This window comes from Nerophis lumbriciformis, linkage group LG02, assembly GCF_033978685.3.
Source record: "Nerophis lumbriciformis linkage group LG02, RoL_Nlum_v2.1, whole genome shotgun sequence".
Taxonomy (NCBI): Eukaryota; Metazoa; Chordata; class Actinopteri; order Syngnathiformes; family Syngnathidae; genus Nerophis; species Nerophis lumbriciformis.
The window spans coordinates 15,209,218-15,230,808 of NC_084549.2; the positions used below are offsets into that span (position 1 = coordinate 15,209,218).

Consider the following 21,591-nt stretch of genomic DNA (forward strand, 5'->3'; position numbering starts at 1 on the left):
ATGATACAATATGTACATACAGCTAGGGATGATGTTTGATAAGAAATTATCGAGTTCGAGCCTATTATCGAATCCTCTTATCGAACCGATTCCTTATCGATTCTCTTATCGAGTCCAGATAGGTTGTTGTATATGAAAAAAAACACACAATATTTGGTTTAACAAAAGCTCACTTTTATTATATAAGAAAAAAATAAAATCTAATAAAAAAATAAATATTGACTGTTACCCCCCTAAAAAAATAAAATAAAATAAATAAATATTGACTGTTGTTACCCAAAGTATATTAAGTGGGATTTTTCAGAAAAACAAATATATACAGTAACACAAAAACAACCTGTCTCTGTGATCACTATAGGTGTATAAATAATAATATAGTGTTAAATAAAATCAGTCCCTTGGGCACAAAACTGAAAATAATACAGCTCTCCAAAAAATGCACTTCTGCTGCTATTTGACATAACTGTTTGTTATGATGCTTTGACATTTTTGCACTTTATTTCTTTATTGAAAGAAAATTCTATGAAGAGAAAAGTTGTTTGCAAATGTGGTTACAATGCTAAAAAAATGAAAAGTTAAAGCTAAAAAAAAGAAATACACTTTATTGAGTTAACATTATTTCTTTATAGGGGGAAAGATGTGATGTTATGAGCAATAAAAAGTGTGACTCCCTACACAACTACACTACCCAGCACGCAACGGGAGTGACGAGCATGCGCGGTAGCCCCGAAAAGTGTTGTTGTATGTCGCCACCCGGCAGCTAAGAATGAGGTTATGAGCACGCTGTGAAAGTAAACGTCAAGAACTCAGCAAACACGCCTCGTCTGCATTATTTATAATTAGACAGACAACACATATACAGTGTGATTTTGTTTTGTTTACAAGGAAATAAAAACAAAAGTTAAAAAAGGGAGATCATGTCATATATGTTGTATATATATGTATGTGCTGCGGTTGCTTTAAGAACGTTGCGACAGCTGCCGTAAAGGAGGTGCGTTGCTAGCCTGGTTGCTATGTTCTCGGTTGGTCGTAAAAGTGTTCGTCATGTGTTTGTACCCTGCTCAAATCTCTCAGTAAAGTTATTCATTGGATTATACCTTTTGTTTTGAACTTTATTACACCTTGGAGAGCTTTTTCCGGTCCATTTTTTTCCTGCTTTCCCTATCTGCGCCTAATGACTGAGCTATGTGACGTCATTTCTTGTGATGTCTCAAAGGGCATTTCTGGTCGGGACGAGATTCGTTCCCAGGGATTCGAATAAAGAACCAACTCTTTTTCTTTACTATAGTGGTCTCGATAACGGGTACCGGTTCTCAAAAAGGGATTCGAGTCCGAGGACTCGGTTCTTTTCTTATCGAACAACCGGGAAAACCGGTTTAGAGTATCATCCCTACATACAGCTAGCCTAAATAGCATGTTAGCATTGATTAGCTTGCAGTCATGCACTGACCAAATATGCCTGATTAGTACTACAACGAGTCAATAACATCAACAAAGTGCACCTTTGTGCATTCACGCACAGCATAAAACTTTTGGTGGACAAAATGAGACAAAGAAGGAGTGGAAGATTTTACATGTAAACAAACTGTTGCGTCACACTCCACACTATGGTGAGTTCAAGAACCGCCGAAATTAGTAGGACAAAACGATATTCACCAAATCCTCTCCTCAGTGAAGCATACACACAAACATATTAAACAGTGGGCTTTCTAACAATCGGGAAAGTTTGTCCTTAAACAAAAAACATACTAAAACTAAATAAGTATTTTTTCCCCCATCTTTTTCCATTTTCAAACCTTTTTTAAAAATGCTCCAGGGAGCTACTAGTGTGGCATTAAAGAGCCGCGGGTTGCTGACCCCCGCATTAGTGCAACCATCTAATGTGTTCCTTGTTGATGTCTTGTCATGCAGGTGCGCTGGGGTGAGAAGGGCTCCACTGAGGAGGGCGCTAAGCTGGACAAACCTAAAAATGCTGTCGTCAAGATGCCAGAGCAAGAATTTGAACCTTACGAGCCCAAACCTCGGAAACCTACACGCCGGGCCTACCAGCAGAGGAGGTGGTACACTCCCATTCAGGTAAATAATCATTTTAAGCACGCTTTAAGGGTGATTTCTGACATTTATAAGCATTGCTCGCGCATGTGTCTCTCTCTAGGGGAAGCTCGACGCTCTGTGGGCTCTCTTTAGACGAGGCTACGACCAGGTATCGCTCATGAGACCTCAGCCTGGAGATCAGGTAAGTACGAGCTTGCTTTCCTGCTTCAGTTAACATGCAACAAAAACAAAATGTGCACACCAGACACAGCGGGCATTTTTGACTGATGCTCGCTATGATTAGGGACATTTTCGGGGAGGGGTAGCAACCACTTAAAAGCGCCACAAGAGCAAAATTGCAGACATCATGCTCGCAAAGATAGAAAACATATGTAGTCACGTTGTATGTCAGTGTGCAATATTTACACAAGAACAGCAGCTTATTCTTATACACATCATGTGTGTAAATGGCCTTCACTGCAAAAACTGAAATCTAAGTAGGATTAAATATCTCAAATAAGGGTGATATTTGCTTATTTTCTGTGTAATAAGATAATTATTCTCACTAAGCAGATTTTATGTTAGAGTCTTTTGCTTGTTTTAAGGGTTTTGGTCCTAAATTATCTCAGTAAGATATTACAGCTTGTAGCTGAGATTGTATGACCTATATTGAGTAAAACATGCTTGAAACTAGAATATCAACTGTTGCAAAGCTGTGTCATCAACACTCACAAGTATAAAACTACTTTTTTAAAGTAATAATTTCTTATTTCAAGCATGAAAAAAAAAATCATGAATTTGACACAATTGTGTCTCATAATTAAAACAGATGACAGCCAAATTGACTTTGCTGTTTTATTTTCAATGAAACAATAGAAAACACGTACTCATATAGTAGTACAGTTGGCACAGTACAGTAAACTGACAGTTAATATTTAAACATTTAAAATGCGACATTTCAAACAATTTTGAACAGAAATAGTTCATGCACATTCAGATAAATTCCCCCAAATTACGGTTAAAAAAATTTAGGCCGGGGGCCGGGCTGTAAATATGCGCACTAATTGACTGAAAGAGCACGCACTTGGCACGTTGATATCATGTTATCGACGAAAAAATGCATTTTTAGACAATTTGATTTGCCTGAGCGGCTAGGAGACCCCGAGAGTAACAAGCGGTTGCCTTGTTGCCTTTCCATTAAGAACAATACATTATTTTTTAGTATAAGTTTGCTGGTTTCAAGAAATGTAATGCCGAGCGCATATCATTATGTCAAGATAATGGCACTAGCATTTACTTAATTTAAGAATATTTTTCAACATATTGAGCAAAAAAAGATCTCTTTTTTTCTACTAAGAAAAGTGCACTTGTTATTAGTGAGAATATACTTATTTTAAGGTATTTTTGGGTTCATTGAGGTTAGCTCATTTCACTTGTTTTGGAAAGTCTTGACAAGCCAAATTTTCTTGTTCTATTGGCAGATAATTTTGCTTAGTTCAAATAAAATACCCCTCATTTTTGTATTATTTTTTCTTGTTTTTGAACACTGACTTTTTGCAGTGTTGAGATCCCACTCTATTCCTTAGATGTGCCTTACTCTGGGTCGCCAGCGCTGCGACCCCTTAAACAGTGACAGCATTGTGCGCCATTCAAGGGTGTAACAGGACTAGAACTGTTTTCTAACCTTGGACCCTCATACAGCACCCCTATAACCCCTTGGGGCATGTTTTCATCATCACGCTGGTTGCCATGGTGAAACATCTGCACTGTTGTCAATAGCGTCATTGTCACCCGTCATAGGAAAATGTTTCAACTTGTTCCCTGTATCGCACCATTCAAGTTGAGCATGCAACAGTAAGTGTATAGTCCATAAAAGAAGACGCCGTCAATGCGTTCATCCCCGACATTTTTTTCCATTCCTAAATTCTAAGCTGTCTTTGTGAAGACAGAACTTTGAGAGGCACTTCACAGAGATGTCTAACAATGAGCACAACTGCCTTCATGCCCCATTAACTGCGGAAAATGAAATGGTGCCGCTCATATAGAAACAAAGGAGGGGAGAGGGCAGCGAGTGACACCAGAATTCCCACTGAATGCCGTAACGAACAGAAAAGAGGACATTGGCCGCACAAGCAGCAGTGCGAAGAGTTTGCATGTGGACTTCAAAGTTAAACTGGAATACCAAAATGCCTCAATTATAACTTTCTGATTCTATACAAAGAAAGTTGTCCTTAAAAATAGATTTTCGATACATGCGTTGGATGTTACCAAAATAAGCAACCCGCTGACACTATACAGCTGTTTTCACTTTCCCAATTGGACATTTTCCATTGCCAAAAGTTGTAAATTATACGAAAATAACGGATGCATGCATTACCATGTTCATGTTAACCCTTGTGTAATGTTCATATTGTTGTTACTCAGCCAGCGTGTGTGGGTCTGATGGACCTGTTGCATTTTGTGGCTTTTAATGCCTCACAATCAAACACTTTTATGTTAAAATACTGAACAGATGTTTACCTTATCCCAATAAACATCTGTTCAGTATTTTAACATAAAAGTGTTTGATTGTGAGGCATTAAAAGCCACAAAATGCAACGGGTCCATCAGACCCACAAACCCTGGCTGAGTAACAATAATATGAACGTTGCACGGAAAATTTCTCTGCCAGTTTCTGCATCCCACAGGGATTCTTCTTTTGTGTTTCTGCACCTGCGGTTCCCACACAAGTTTGCAACATTGTTTGTCAACACTGTCTGCTCTCATTTTCTCGCACATTTGACCCTCTGATGTTCTGTGTACCTACACTCTGTCCTCCTCCTGTGTGTGTGTGGGTGTGCGTGTGTGGTACACAGAACATCAATTTCCACACTTCTATTAGCCCCGGGTCCAATGGACCCGGACATCTTATATGTAATAGAAATGTGTAGGGGGGGTGTATGGTGTGTGGTCATTAAATATGCATTCTGATATATGTTCTTCACAGAAAATGAGCCAAAGTCAGTGAGTCTCAGCTTGAAAAATTAATTATTGTATCATTTGTCTTTTCATAAAAAATGAAAACAATACAGTTTAGCATAAACTGAAAAAATCAATACAACTGTACAGGATTATGTTGTTTTTTTACCACTAGCTTAATGCTAAATGACAAAGGACCAGCCTATTGACAGGCTAACGAAAACTAGCAATGTGATCATTTTAAACTTGCGCAAACGTTTTACAAATGATATTTTAACGGAACCAAATTGACATTAGTCACCAAACTTTGTGGAAAGGAAGATTGACTGCTAATGTTGTACTCTTAGGCCAGTCGAGTTGATGACCTTCTGTTCTGTTGTGTGTGTGCAAGTGTTTGCGAAGCTGCTATTAGCAAATAGAAGAGTACACAAAAATGAATGAATGAATGAAGCGTTCGTACACAGGGGCATATTTAGCTCGATCTAAAAGTTTGTAACTAGAGGGGTTAGAAAATCTATGTTCCACTGTAATTGATTCTAGGCCTGACCGTGGTAAATTTATTCCCGCGAAGGGGAAACTATTAAGTATAAATGAAATATTTTTATAGTTAGAGCATAAAATGCCTTCTAAATACGTTTTTTGACATTATAAGAGCACTCAAGACCTAAAATAACACTCACATACTCACCTTTACACTTGTAAAGGCGAGACTGGATGTTGTCTGAGGCTGGGTCAATCAGTGGCCACAATACTGAACAGTGCGCTCTGATTGGTTTGGTCTCATCGAGCTGCCAATACTACTCTAGCATTGATATTGGTGTTCATTAGAGATGTCCGATAATATCGGCCTGCCGATATTATCGGCCGATAAATGCGTTGAAATGTAATATCGGAAATTATCGGTATGGTTTTTTTAATTATCTGTATCGGGGTTTTTTTTGTTTTTTTTATTAAATCAACATAAAAAACACAAGATACACTTACAATTAGTGCACCAACCCAAAAAACCTCCCTCCCCCATTTACACTCATTCACACAAAAGGGTTGTTTCTTTCTGTTATTAATATTCTGGATCCTACAATATATGTCAATATATATCAATACAGTCTGCAAGGGATACAGTCCGTTAGCACACATGATTGTGCGTGCTGCTGGTCAACTAATAGTACTAACCTTTAACAGTTAATTTTACTAATTTTCATTCATTACTAGTTTCAATGTAACTGTTTTTATATTGTTTTACTTTCATTTTTATTCAAGAAAATGTTTTTAATTTATTTATCTTATTTTATTTTATTAATTTTTTTTAAAAGTACCTTATCTTCACCATACCTGGTTGTCCAATTTAGGCATAATAATGTGTTAATTCCACGACTGTATATATCGGTTGATATCGGTATCGGTTGATATCAGTATCGGTAATTAAAGAGTTGGACAATATCGGAATATCGGATATCGGCAAAAAGCCATTATCGGACATCCCTAGTGTTCATTTATCCATGTGTAGGCTTGAAAATGTATCATTTAGGACAAAAATAGGTAAAATATGCTATAAAAAAAAAATTAAAAAAATCTGCTTTAGAGTGCAACACAAACTTTGTAGCGCGATGTAGCGAGGGAGGATTGTACAATTAAACAAAGATTATTTTAGAAAAAAACTTCATATAAATATTCATAATTAGGGATGTCGGCCGATAAATGCTTTAAAATGTACTATCAGAAATGAGTTTCAAAATTATCGGTATAGGTTTCATAAAGTAACATTTATGACTTTTTAAAACGCCGCTGTGTACACGGACATAGGGAGAAGTACAGAGCGCCAATAAACCTTAAAGGCATTGCCTTTACGTGTCGGCCCAATCACACAATATCTACGGCTTTTCACACACACAAGTGAATATAAGGCATACTTGGTCAACAGCCATACAGGTCACACTGAGGGTGGCCGCATAAACAACTTTAACAGTTACAAATATGCGCCACACTGTGAACCCACACCAAACAAGAATGACAAACACATTTCGGGAGAACAGCCGCACCGTAACACAACATAAACACAACAGAACAAATACCCAGAACCCCTTGCAGCACTAACTCTTCCGGGACGCTACAATATACACCCCCCGCTACCCCCTAACCCTCACCCCCACCTCAACCCCGCCCACCACAACCTCCTCATGCTCTCTCAGGGAGAGCATGTCCCAAATTCCAAGCTGCTGTTTTGAGGCATGTTAAAAAAATAAATGCACTTTGTGACTTCAATAATAAATATGGCAGTGCCATGTTGGCATTTTTTCCCATAACTTGAGTTGATTTATTTTGGAAAACCTTGTTACATTGTTTAATGCATCCAGCGGGGCATCACAACAAAATTAGGCATAATAATGTGTTAATTCCACGACTGTATATATCGGTATCGGTTTTTATATCGGAATCGGTAATTAAGAGTTGGACAATATCGGGATATCGGCAAAAAAGCCATTATCGGACATCTCTATTCATAATGTCGCTGATAACTCATATCTGAGATGCAGGCTATTTTATTTAACTTCAATTTATTAGCATATCTACATTTGATTAGTATTAGTCTTTTGAAAAATAATCCCATGACCCATCAGGTAAAAAAAAAAACTTTTTAAAAGGTGGTGTACACGACACCACATCAATCTGAGAACAACTGCTAAAATTTGTAATAGCTGCTTGGCGAAAAGCACAGCAAAGCTCCAAAGATTGTTATCCAGTGTCACGGCGGCCCTCGTCCTGCTTTCTCCTCGCATTACTTTTACCTCGCTGCCTCTGCAAACGGCTATCAGCGTGCTGCCACTTCCTGCCACGCTCCGTTGTCTTTGCGTTCCACGCAGTGCGCCGCACGTGTGCGCGCGCTTGTCACTGTACGTTGTGTGTCAGCGCTCCCCACTGAGCGTCACACAAACAGATGGGCAGTTTAAAGGCCACGAGCCATATTGTGACACAAGATTCCCTTTCCTTTGTCCCCACAGCTGATGGCACGATGCTCCGTCATACAGCACGCTTTGAGCCAGAGGGCGCACGCCAGTATGGACGCCCCCCCCCTCCCTCTACTCTGTCAGTCGCCCAATCACTTCGCTTTAAAGGCTCACTTTGGCCTAATTTCATCCAACACATATTCTCACTCACCTCTTACAGCGTTTAGGGCCTGACTTTAAGTGTCTGCCACACGTCTCGCAATCATCCATCCATTGTCTGTCTCGCTTATCCCGCTCAGGGACTTTGGACTCGGGTCACCAGTCAGTCACAGGGCCTGTCTAGTTCCTCAACCTGTGCTTTACAGAACCACAGTTGACAATACGGTGACGTCCACCAATTCAAGTCCCGCGCCACCCGCAAGGTGGACATGTTGTGGTATTGTCAGCTTCGTTGTCATCGTCAACAAAGCAACACCACCGGTTCAGTGCAAAGCAAGTGTCAAAATAAAAGCACGGCAGTTTGAACCTGGATTCTACCGCAGTAACTAACAAAATGCACCCAATTCATTTTCTTAAAGTTCGCCACCAGAAGAAAGAGCAAAATTAAAATGTACTGAAATGAGGCAAAACTGTGTTGTAAAGTACTAATGACCCATCCCTCTTCTTATTGCACATGTTAAAGTGACAATGGCAACTTTTGTTTTCCCTTTTTTAGACTTAGACTTCCTTTTATTGCATACTTGCCAACCATCCCGGATTTTCCGGGAGACTCCCGAAATTCAGCGTCCCTCCCGAAAACCTCCCGGGACAAATTTTCTCCTGAAAATCTCCCGAAATTCAGGCGGAGCTGGAAGCCACGCCCCTTCCAGCTTTGTGCGGACCTGAGTGACGTCAGGTGCGCAACACCACGTAAATCGTTGGCCAACCAAAAAGTAACCCCAGTACGCTATAGCCAACATTCACCAGGAGATGGCAACAGACAAACATAGATCACTATTACATTCCTACCCTTTTAGAAATGAATAGAAGTTACTCAAAAATAAATAAACAACCCAAACCAAAAAATGCAGCAGCTCAATTAAAAAACTGTACTTAAGCCACATTCTTTTCTTTTTTTTTTAGTACTGAACTCTTAACCCTCATTTGTAAAAAATAACATGCTTATTATACAGACAGTATTTGTACACCTTTAACACAGATTTTTATACTGTCTTCAGAGATTCAGTTTTTTTGGTGGTACTCGAAACCTTTCTGGGTACCTGCGAAAGGGTGTTCAGCATGGTTAAAAAAATAGTGACAGAGAATAGAACAAGGATGGACAATTCAACCCTTAACCCAACAATGAGTAGATGAGTGTTATGTGTGTGTATATGTGTAAATAAATGAACACTGAAATTCAAGTATTTCTTTTATATATATATATATATATCTATATATATATATATATATATATATATATATATATATCATTAAATTCTAGCTATATATATATTTATTTTATTATATATATATATATATATCTATATATATATATATAGATATATATATATATATATAATAAAATAAATATATATATAGCTAGAATTTAATGATAGTCAAAAATTTCATATATATATTAATATATATATATATATATATATATATATATATATATATATATATATATATATATATATATGAAATACTTGACTTGGTGAATTCTAGCTGTAAATATACTCCTCCCCTCTTAGCCCCGCCCCCAACCACGCCCCCGCCCCACCCCCCACCTCCCGAAATCGGAGGTCTCAAGGTTGGCAAGTATGTTTTATTGTCATTCAAATTTTAACTTTGCAGTACAGATAAGAACGAAATTTTGTTACATTAGCTCATGGTAGTGCAGGATAAAAGAGCAATAAAGTGCAGATATAAATAAATAGATTACTGTACAGATAAATATATTGCACTTTTGCATATGCATCCACGTTTATGGATGTATGTTATATTGTCTTTATATTCCAGCCAGTTACCGTAATCCATTTTTGGGGGGATTATTATGATGCGTTCAAGAGTCTTACGGCCTGAGGGAAGAAGCTGTTACAGAACCTGGAGGTTCTGCTACGGAGGCTGCGGAACCTCCTTTTAAAGTGCTGCACAACAATATTAAAAACAATATTCAAATATTATCCTTAGCTCCACTAATGACTTAATAAAAACATAAAATAAATACATATAAAACCAATATAAAATAAATATGATTAAAAACGATTTTAAAGGGTAAAAACCAATTAAAACAGTAAATAGAAATCAAATTTTTAAAAACACAGAGGACAACAGAGGACCACACAACTCACATAGATAATAAAAGTGGGTCTTAAGACGAGACTTAAAACACTCCACTGTGGGAGCAGTTCGAACATGGAGGGGTAGAGTGTTCCAGAGCTTAGGGCCGACCACAGAGAAGGCCCTGTCTCCCCTGGTTTTAAGTCTGGTCTTGGGCACCACGAGTTGGAGCTGGCTCTCGGACCTCAGAGCGTGCGCAGGATTGTAAATTTGGATGAGGTCCGAGATATATTGAGGTGCCAGTCCATGTAAAGCTTTAAAAACAAACAGCAAGGTTTTAAAATCAATTCTAAGATTGATACAAGCTATGTTGACATCAGTCAGGTTAGACCAGGCCTGGGCAATTATTTTGACTAGGGGGGCCACATTTAGAGAAACAAATGTGTCTGGGGGCCGGTATATCTGATTTTAGGAACACTAATACAAAACCTCACAATAATGTCTGATTGAATGCCTGAAAACGTTATGACAGACCGCCTGAAAAACGGAATGGAATTAAAAACATTTTTTACTGAATGAGACACCTAGAATGCACATGAAAATAAAGAATGTGTTTTGTACAATATTAACTATAAACGATAAAACACTGAATATTGACAACATATGAACGTCACACCCCCTCTCATAATTTTACAATCAAGCGAAACGCAACAAAAATGCAACAAACACAGCGAAATATGAACCTGACGAGTAAAAAAAAAACCACCTACAATCTGATATAGCACTAAGCTTTAGAACTTTCTGGTAAAACTCTCTTTCCGCGTCTGTCCCTGACACCCGCATTTCAGGCTGGCCGCTCTGGAAACACTCTGTGGAAACGCTCCCCACCCACACTGCTTGGTGCCTCGTCTGAGCTGCTGTGACTTACATTACCATAGTAACTAATTAGATTACCATAGTAACTAATTAGATTACCATAGTAACTAGTATATCATGCAAAAGCGCAGATTCCAACCATTGAAATACTTTGTATAGTTAAAGTTAAAGTACCACTGATAGTCACACACACACACACACACACTGTCCGCCCTGAGATCGGTAGGTTGTGAGTTCAAACCCCGGCCGAGTCATACCAAAGACTATAAATATGGAAGCCATCACCTCCCTGCTTGGCACTCAGCATCAAGTGTTGGAATTGGGGGTTAAATCACCAAAAATGATTCCCACTGCTCCCCTCACCTCCCAGGGGGTGATCAAAGGGGATGGATCAAATGCAGAGAATAATTTCGCCACACCTAGTGTGTGTGTGTGTGTGTGTGTGTGTGTGTGTGACAATCATTGGTACTTTAACTTCAACTAGGTGTGGTGAAATTATCCTCTGCATTTGACCCAGTGGAAGAGATTATTTGTATCTGCGACTCCAAAGGATAAATCCGATCAAGACAAGACTTGCCTCCATTTTTTATCATGATGTCGATTGTAGTTCCTAGACATGGTTGGACTTAAGAACATTCTGATAAACTTCTTGTTGTTATCTAGATGCATGTGGAATATACTGTCAAAGTTAGGCAAAGCCTGTTTGCTATGAAACATGGAGCAGCCAAGTGGCCTGTCTCCTGCTATCCCTTCCACATGCTTGACTCTGTGCTGGCAGACACCACAGTGCTCCCATAAAATATCCACATTTGAGCTGAAGATTCGGCATTGATTCGCTTTTGCCTTTGAAACAGAATCCAGCAAAGCTGTTTATAGCAGCAACGGTGTGGTGTGGCTGCTCTATACTCTCGGCAGGGTCCTTGAGGGTGCATGGGAGTTTGCCCAACCAGTCTACATGTGCTTTGTGGACTTGGAGAAGACATTCGACCGTGTCCCTCGGGAAGTCCTGTGGGGAGTGCTCAGAGAGTATGGGGTATCGGACTGTCTGATTGTGGCGGTCCGCTCCCTGTATGATCAGTGCCAGAGCTTGGTCCGCATTGCCGGCAGTAAGTCGGACACGTTTCCAGTGAGGGTTGGACTGCGCCAAGGCTGCCCTTTGTCACCCATTCTGTTCAGAACTTGTATGGACAGAATTTCTAGGCGCAGTCAAGGCGTTGAGGGGATCCGGTTTAGTGGTTGCAGGATTAGGTCTCTGCTTTTTGCAGATGATGTGGTCCTGATGGCTTCATCTGGCCAGGATCTTCAGCTCTCACTGGATCGGTTCGCAGCCGAGTGTGAAGCGACTGGGATGAGAATCAGCACCTCCGAGTCCGAGTCCATGGTTCTCGCCCGGAAAAGGGTGGAGTGCCATCTCCAGGTTGGGGAGGAGACCCTGCCCCAAGTGGAGGAGTTCAAGTACCTCGGAGTCTTGTTCACGAGTGAGGGAAGAGTGGATCGGGAGATCGACAGGCGGATCGGTGCGGCGTCTTCAGTAATGCGGACGCTGTATCGATCCGTTGTGGTGAAGAAGGAGCTGAGCCGGAAGGCATAGCTCTCAATTTACCGGTCGATCTACGTTCCCATCCTCACCTATGATCATGAGCTTTGGGTTATGACCGAAAGGACAAGATCACGGGTACAAGCGGCCGAAATGAGTTTCCTCCGCCGGGTGGCGGGGCTCTCCCTTAGAGATAGGGAGCTCAAAGTAAAGCTGCTGCCCCTCCACATCAAGAGGAGCCAGATAAGGTGGTTCGGGCATCTGGTCAGGATGCCACCCGAACGCCTCCCTAGGGAGGTGTTTAGGGCACGTCCAACCGGTAGGAGGCCACGTTGAAGACCCAGGACACGTTAGGAAGACTATAGATCCCCCAGGAGGAGCTGGACAAATTGGCTAGGGAGAGGGAAGTCTGGACTTCTCTGCTTAGGCTGCTGCCCCCGCGACCAGACCTCGGAAGAAAATGGCTGGACGGATGGATGTGTGGTGTGGCTCAAATAAGACATTTTTAATTGCACCTCCTTATTGCGCAGAATGTTCATGGATCTTTATCATTCAGTTTTGTCTTGGCTTCCTTCCACACAAGTCCAATGAAGTTTCAGGGCAATACAGTTTAGTGCAGCATCTTGCTTACGTGAGGAATCCACTGTCATGTCATGCAAGGTGACAAGGTTGAGCTGTCAGGTCACATGCGTGTCTTCACTCACATCCTCCTCCTTCTTCTTCTTCTTCTTTACTATAAAGGCAAGCAGCCTGTGCAGAGCAGACTGACTACATCTTGTTTGTTTGTTCGTGACAGAAGGGCAATGTCTTAAGGCCTGGAAAGATGTTGGTCTAAGGAGGCAAGCTGGAGGGGTTTTAAGGAGTTTTACTTCAAGCAAGTTGAGGTTTGGAAGTAAACAATGGCCAAAGGGAGGAAGTAAGACTGTGCATAACTCGTAAACAAGGCAGTGACGTACGGTGCATGCGGAAAGTATTCACAGCGCTTCACTTTTTCCACATTTTGTTATGTTACATGTAGCCTTATTCCGAAATGGAATACGTTTATTTTGTTCTAAAAATTCTACTCCCGATACCCCATACTTGCCAACCCTCCCGAATTTTCCGGGAGACTCCCGAAATTCAGCGCCTCTCCCGAAAACCTCCCGGGACAAATATTCTCCCGAAAATCTCCCAATTTTCAGCCGGAGCTGGAAGCCACGCCCCCTCCAGCTCCATGCGGACCTGAGTGAGGACAGCCTTTTTTTCATGACGGGAGGACAACAGGGTGACAAGAACTAAATCATCCAGACTAAAGATACATTGTATTATTATGTTTATCTTACCTAAAAATAAATATATTTATCAAGCAAAAAAAAAAAAATAACTAAATACATTTTTACTATATTTTGCTGAAAACATCAAAATTAATTGTATTTTTATTTGTATTTTTTCGTGACTCCTTATTACATCCAGCCATAATATTATACATTAAAATAAACATATTTGAAATAATTGATTTTAAATTATCATAATTCATTTTAAATGACCATATTTAATTATTAAAATAATTGCTTGTTTATCAACAACTTTAGCATTTTATTCATTATATTTTGAAACTCTCAGAAGCCAAGTTATGTTATATTCCTTAAGATTTATTTATGCAAGTTTGAAGTATCAATTATCTAAACACAGTTTGTTTGCATATTTTCAGGATGTAGAGATATATATATATATATATATATATATATATATATATATGTATGAAATACTTGACTTGGTGAATTCTAGCTGTCAATATACTCCTCCCCTCTTAACCACGCCCCCAACCACGCCCCGCCCCACCCCCGACCACGCCCCCACCACCCACCTCCCGAAATCGGAGGTCTCAAGGTTGGCAAGTATGCGATACCCCATAATGACAGTTTTTTTTTATTTTGAGAATAAATCATACTTCCTTCAACACATGAATATTCATTATTGTCAACGTCATCGTGGTCGTGTCCGCGAACCTCTAACAATTGTTCATCAATACCCCCAAACGCAAATTCTTACGATACTTTGCCGCCTTCTTATCAAATGAAAAACACTTGAACTGAAAATGTCATCTCGGAGTGAGACATGTCTTATTATTTCATGAATCTCATCATCATCTGCATCCTTCTTTTAGCTTTGAGTTTGTAGTGCAGCCTCCCTTCCTAACCTCATTGTCCTGTTTCTTCACCAGCCAGAGGTTCCATTCAGGCCATATGTTCTGGTGGAGGCATGCTCTCTCTCACACACACACACACACACACACACACACACACACACACACACACACACACACACACACACACACACACACACACACACACACATATTCATGAGCTTGTGTTCATTGTGTCCATATGCTCTCGCTGGTGTTGAGCTGCTGCTCTGCTGCTGACAAACTGGCTTTCCCTCTGCAGCCTGGTGACAAGACCCAAGCAATCTTACACACACACACACACACACAAACACACACACACACACACACACACCCCTCTCCTCTGTGACCCCAATCAATTACCCAGCCCTCACATACATGCGTTCAGACAATGGTGCCCCTCAAGCCACAAAGCTACTGCTGCTGTGGCCCTCTCAATGGCCCCTGTGTGACTTTAGGGCCTCTCTGTTTAATAAGGTGTTATAATCAGACCACCAAGGACACACACACACACACTCTCACACACACACACAGTCAAAACGGAGCCATCAATGAGAACAATAAGTGAAGCGTCCCACTTTGGCTGCCTTGTAAATTATGTTTAGCAGCCTCTGTTTACTATTGTGGCCATTTTTCCCCAAACTCCCTAGACATAAACTACTTTCTGTTTGGTGTCCAAGCAAGAGGAGGAGGAGGAGGAGGAGGAAGACGGCATAAGTGCGCATGTGTGTGTGCCTAATTTTGCGAGCGTCCCGGCTATTGTGGTGCAGGTGTGGAGGGGAGACAGGCCCGCCTCTGTCCGCCTCGGAACACTCTCTCGCCTGTGTCGGCAAAATGCCTCGCTCTTAACTGCCCCGCTAAAGTGTAAAAAGAAGCTAACACCTGTTGCCACAAAGCGGCGCCTTCAAGGAGCACTTTCCAACAGCGAGAAGTTGCCGAGCTTATACGGAAATGACAGCTTGTTCACACTAAATTGTTGTACTGAGCAGCGCTTTACGACGTCGCCATTTTTGGTTCCTATGCTGGTAATCACTTTTTTATGGCGTGCCAAATGGGACAAGATTAATATATTTTGAAATCATTAAATGTGTCACTGGAATTAAAATAGACATGTGGCAGAGAAGTCTCTCTTTTTTTTGCCGATAATTGGTTCCCAACATGAACGAATTTACGCGAAGTCGGAATCAATTATTTTATATATATATATATATATATATATATATCAGTGACGTGCGGTGAGGTTCATGACTGGTGAGGCACTGACTTCATCACAGTCAGATTTACAAACATATGAACCATAAAGAGTATCTTTCTCACCAGTTGATTGGCAGCAGTTAACGGGTTATGTTTAAAAGCTCATACCAGCATTCTTCCCTGCTTGGCACTCAGCATCAAGGGTTGGAATTGGGGGTTAAATCACCAAAAATTATTCCCGGGCGCGGCGCCGCTGCCGCCCACTGCTACCCTCACCTCCCAGGGGGTGAGCATGGGATGGCTCAAATGCAGAGGACAAATTTCACCACACCTAGTGTGTGTGTGACAATCATTGGTACTTTAACTAAACTTTAACTTTACACATACAAACTGTAGCACACAAAAAAGCACATTTAATAATAAAAAAACGTTATTATGGTCTTACCTTTACTTATAAGTGCGGGAACAGTGGTGTTCGTGTTGGAGGAGTTGTGAATGAATGAAATATGAAATCTGTGCTGCAGTCTGCAGGTGTACCTAATGTTGTGTCCCTGCAGTCGTTCACGGCTCCTCCGGCGCGAGCATTGTTGTTTTTGCACTTTTTGGCTTCTTGTTAAGTGACTTTTTTGGGGTGGATTCGGTCTTGCACGTGGAGGGTTTGGTTGGTGTGGCGCTCCCGTCGGGGGGTGCATTCTGCGGCGGGGGTGCATTAACCGGCACCAGGAGGCGGGATTACTGCGAGCCTCACACAGTGCGTCTTCGCAGCAGTTTTATGATTGCTCAGCACAAGAAATACGTTACACACATACAGTTGTTGACAAAATACACTGTACATTATATACCTCAGCTAACTAAACTATGGAAATGTATAATATAATTCATATAGCAATACGGTCTCACTGCACAGAAGGCCAGCAGTTAGCCGAGTCCGCAATCCATGTTGAGGCACTGAGTGACGTGCCACAACTGGCTGCTGATCACCTCACCGTATCTTCTCAGTATTTGAACGGCAAATGGGAAAATTCAGCGATTTTGAATAAAAATAATCTAAAACTGGTGAAGTTAAATGGAAAATAACTTTATAGTATAATCACTGAATACATATAACAATTTAATTAATTTTTTTTCTTTTTACATTTTTTTTCTTTCCATGATGGCAGGTGAGGCCCCACCTCACCTGCCTCTAGTGACCGCACGTCACTGATTATATATATATATATATATATATATATATATATATATATATATACACATACATTTATTTCAATATGCATAATAACAAAAAGGGTAATATTAAAAAAATGGATGGATGTTGATAGTCCAACACATTCTGACTGGTATACACAAGCTATGGAGATGATATCAGTAGAAAAAACTGCATTGAGTTTAGATAATAATGAGTCATATATTGGAATCCATTACTTAAATTTGTTTTAACTATTAAATGAACCAAAAATATGACTTATTATATCTTTGTGGAAAATATTGGACACAGTGTGTTGTCAAGTTTATGAGATGCGATGCAAGTGTAAGCCACTGTGACACTATTGTTCTTTTTTTTTTGTATTAATGTCTGTAATGATAATGTCAATGAGGGATTTTTAATCACTGCTATGTTGAAATTGTAACTAATATTGATACTGTTGTTGATAATATTCATTATTGTTTCACTACTTTTGGTTTGTTCTTTGTCGTGTTTGTGTCTCCTCTCAATTGCTCTGTTTATTGCAGTTCTGAGTGTTGCTGGTTTGGTTTTGGAATTGGATTGCATTGTTATGGTATTGTTTTGTTTGATTGATTAATAAATTCTTTAAAAAATGTAACATAAAAATAAATAAATCAAATCATTTTATTGCTATAGAGCATTATAAAACGCTTACAACCTTCTAAATATATTTTTCAACATAACAAGAGCCCTCTATACGTGAAATAACACCCTTTAAACACCTTGACACTCTTTTAATCCAGAATAGTTACACTGCCTCAGGCTGAGCCAATCAGAGGCCACGATGCTGAACAGCGCGATCTGATTGGTTTGGTCTCATCTAGTGGCCAATACTACTGTAGTATTATTGATCATTTTACTTCATTTCGGTATTTTTATGCTTGAAAATGTTGAATTTAGGATTAAACCATTTTTAAAAATATGCTTATAAAAAATCAGCCATGTGGTGAAGCTGCAATATTTGACGAGAGACGGCTGTAATAAATGTGTTGTTAATTTATTGTAGAATTATTTATAATTTCATAATTTAATTATCAATTTGATTATTTCATTATATATTTAATGATTTAATCAAATAAATTCCCCATTAAATAAAATAACACGTTTATATATTTTAATTCCAACTATGATTAATTAATGACACATTTAAATAATTACCCAACAGTGTATTTATTTATTGAATTTCCCACTTCCTGCGGCGGCGTCACAAAACACAAACATCCATCCATCCATCGAGTACCGCTTGTCCCTTTTGGGGTCGCGGGGGGTCGAACACGACACAGAAAAAGCAGAGAAAGTGTTGCTGCGTGTCAATTTCATCAACTGTGGGTCAAAATAGAAGGAAACAGCACCCCCTAGTGTTGTAAATAAGCAGTACAACGTCGGCATTAATATTCATTTGATATTCTTTGTTGTGCTAAAGTCTCACGAGATTTGCCAATACCCCCACGTGACCTCATTCTCAACAGTTATGGATGAAAGTTTCACAAATTTGGGCACATTTTTGTGACGCCACCACAGTAAAATACCACCTGAGGACCCAACTTGTGTGATGATAACCATAGAGGAAGACATTAGACAACACAGGTCAAGTGTTCTGGCTCCTCAGTCCAGTAGAAGCAATCCATCCATCCATTTTCTACTGCTTGTCCCTTTTGGGGTGACACGGGGTGCTGGATCTTATTCCATCCATCCATCCATCCATTTTCTACTGCTTGTCCCTTTTGGGGTCACGGGGGGTGCTGGATCTTATTCCATCCATCCATCCATTTTCTACTGCTTGTCCCTTTTGGGGTCACGGGGGGTGCTGGATCTTATTCCATCCATCCATCCATTTTCTACTGCTTGTCCCTTTTGGGGTCACGGGAGGTGCTGGATCTTATTCCATCCATCCATTTTCTACTGCTTGTCCCTTTTGGGGTCACGGGGGGTGCTGGATCTTATTCTATCCATCCATCCATTTTCTACTGCTTGTCCCTTTTGGGGTCACGGGGGGTGCTGGATCTTATTCCATCCATCCATTTTCTACTGCTTGTCCCTTTTGGGGTCACGGGGGGTGCTGGATCTTATTCTATCCATCCATCCATTTTCTACTGCTTGTCCCTTTTGGGGTCACGGGGGTGCTGGATCTTATTCCATCCATCCATTTTCTACTGATTGTCCCTTTTGGGGTCACGAGGGGTGCTGGATCTTATTAAAGCCATCCATCCATTTTCTACTGCTTGTCCCTTTTGGGGTCACGGGGGGTGCTGGATCTTATTCCATCCATCCATTTTCTACTGCTTGTCCCTTTTAGGGTAACGGGGGGTGCTGGATCTTATTCCATCCATTTTCTACTGCTTGTACCTTTTGAGGTCACGGGGGGTGCTGGATCTTATTAAAGCCATCCATCCATTTTCTACTGCTTGTCCCTTTTGGGGTCACGGGGGGTGCTGGATCTTATTCCATCCATCCATCCATTTTCTACTGCTTGTCCCTTTTGGGGTGACGGGGGGTGCTGGATCTTATTCCATCCATCCATTTTCTACTGCTTGTCCCTTTTGGGGTCACAGGGGGTGCTGGATCTTATTCCATCCATCCATCCATTTTCTACTGCTTGTCCCTTTTGGGGTCACAGGGGGTGCTGGATCTTATTCCATCCATTTTCTACTGCTTGTCCCTTTTGGGGTAACGGGGGGTGCTGGATCTTACTCCACCCATCTATCCATCCATTTTCTACTGCTTGTCCCTTTTGGGGTCACAGGGAGTGCTGGATCTTATTCCATCCATCCATCCATCCATCCATTTTCTATTGCTTAATTCATTCCAGCAATACCCATAATGCACCACTGGGTGACAGTATCTACCTTCATGTTCTTGCTCTTACTTTTTAAAATACAGAGCAGTTTTGAGAAAGTAACCTAAAGCAACAACCAAAAAGTGTTATGATGGCCATAGTTTGACCCTGGATCAGACCAATTGACTTATTTCTCCCTCACTAAATGTCCTGACAACAAATGTGTTGTTTTGCAGGGTCGCTGCATCCGCTTCCACAGGGTCAAAGATGACGACGCCCCCCTGAATAACCGCCCCCCTCCCCGTGAGCACCAGGCCCCGCCCTCGCCCTCCTCGCCGCTGCCTCCCGCACCCGCCGAGCAGCGGCCTCTCGTCTCCAACTCGGTGCCTCGTACAAAGCCTCCGTCCAGAGGTCCTCGCACGACGCCCCCGTCACGCACGCTCCCCCCTGCGGCAAGGGGGCCGCCTCCCACCCGGGCCCCACCGGGGCCACCCGGACCCCCGCCCTCGAGACCCCCGCCCAGGCTCTGATGAGGAGTGCAAAGCCACAAGCTCTGATGGGACGCTTCGAGCCTTGTTGCTGGACAGCAGAAATATTTATCCTCACTTTGGCATTTCCAAAAGACGCCATCTTGACAGGAAGTGCTGACATTTTAAGGAGTTTAGCTTTAGCTTCATGCTAACTTTGCTTGCTTGGGTGCTTTATTGTGAAGGGGCTTAGAAGGTGCAAAAAGTGTTTTATTAGGAAAGATGTTTTTCAAGGAGACGACCTCAAGTTGCTGCAAATTAGGCCAACTTTCTTCCTGTTGCAACTGCAGGGCAGTTTCTCCAGTTTATTTATTTGATGACATCACAAGCAGAGTCACCGTCAGGTTTCACTTTCACTTTAGTTTTTTTTTTTAATGAGCAAACCCTTCTGACTGATTGTGGCCTTTTTAAAAATAGGAAAAAGTGCTTTGTATTTTCACGTGTACTTCATTTACTGACTGAAATGATCCTTTGCATTATTTCTGTATTAACAACTTGTCTTTCTAATAAACTTTGTTTTTTTTATCTGTCGTTTCCCATAAAAAGTGATCTATTCCAGTAATATTCATGTATATAATATTCATATTTTGGTAGAAAATTACTTGATATGTCTCCCGGCTGGCCTGGGAACGCCTCGGGATCCCCCGGGAAGAGCTGGACGAAGTGGCTGGGGAGAGGGAAGTCTGGGTTTCCCTGCTTAGGCTGCTGCCCCCGCGACCCGACCTCGGATAAGCGGAAGAAGATGGATGGATGGATGGATGGAACACATTTGCTTTGAGCCACAGTCAGGACACAAGTAGTAATAATTTAGTATTATTTTCCGGGCATTGAAAAGCATTTTGTTTCATAGCAGCTTTGTAAACCAAGAAAAATGCAAAAACCTTTTAAGTCCAATTACTACCTCAGAAGTATTTGTACTTTACGGAGCCCCTAAAGGGATATGGGGGAATTATTTTTTATATACTTTTTTTTTTTTTTTTTAGACATGTATCTCGTGCTCACGAGAAACTTTGTATAAAGTTATAAAAAAAATATTTATATATTTTATTTTTTTTAGACATGTATCCCATGCTCACGAGAAACTTTGTATAAAGTT

General features: G+C 40.8%; 1 protein-coding gene across 1 annotated transcript in view; it reads left to right on the top strand.

Annotated features, from left to right (window-relative positions):
• Positions 1 to 20,989, top strand: part of LOC133591703 (anthrax toxin receptor 1-like) — a 67,315-nt gene extending 46,326 nt beyond the window's left edge. Inside the window, exons 16-18 of the mRNA XM_061944284.1 lie at positions 1,912 to 2,076; positions 2,156 to 2,236; positions 20,205 to 20,989. Coding sequence (XP_061800268.1) covers positions 1,912 to 2,076; positions 2,156 to 2,236; positions 20,205 to 20,498 — 540 coding nt within the window. The 3' untranslated portion in view covers positions 20,499 to 20,989. The remainder of the gene's footprint in view (positions 1 to 1,911; positions 2,077 to 2,155; positions 2,237 to 20,204) is intronic.
• The last annotated feature ends 602 nt before the right edge of the window (positions 20,990 to 21,591 follow it).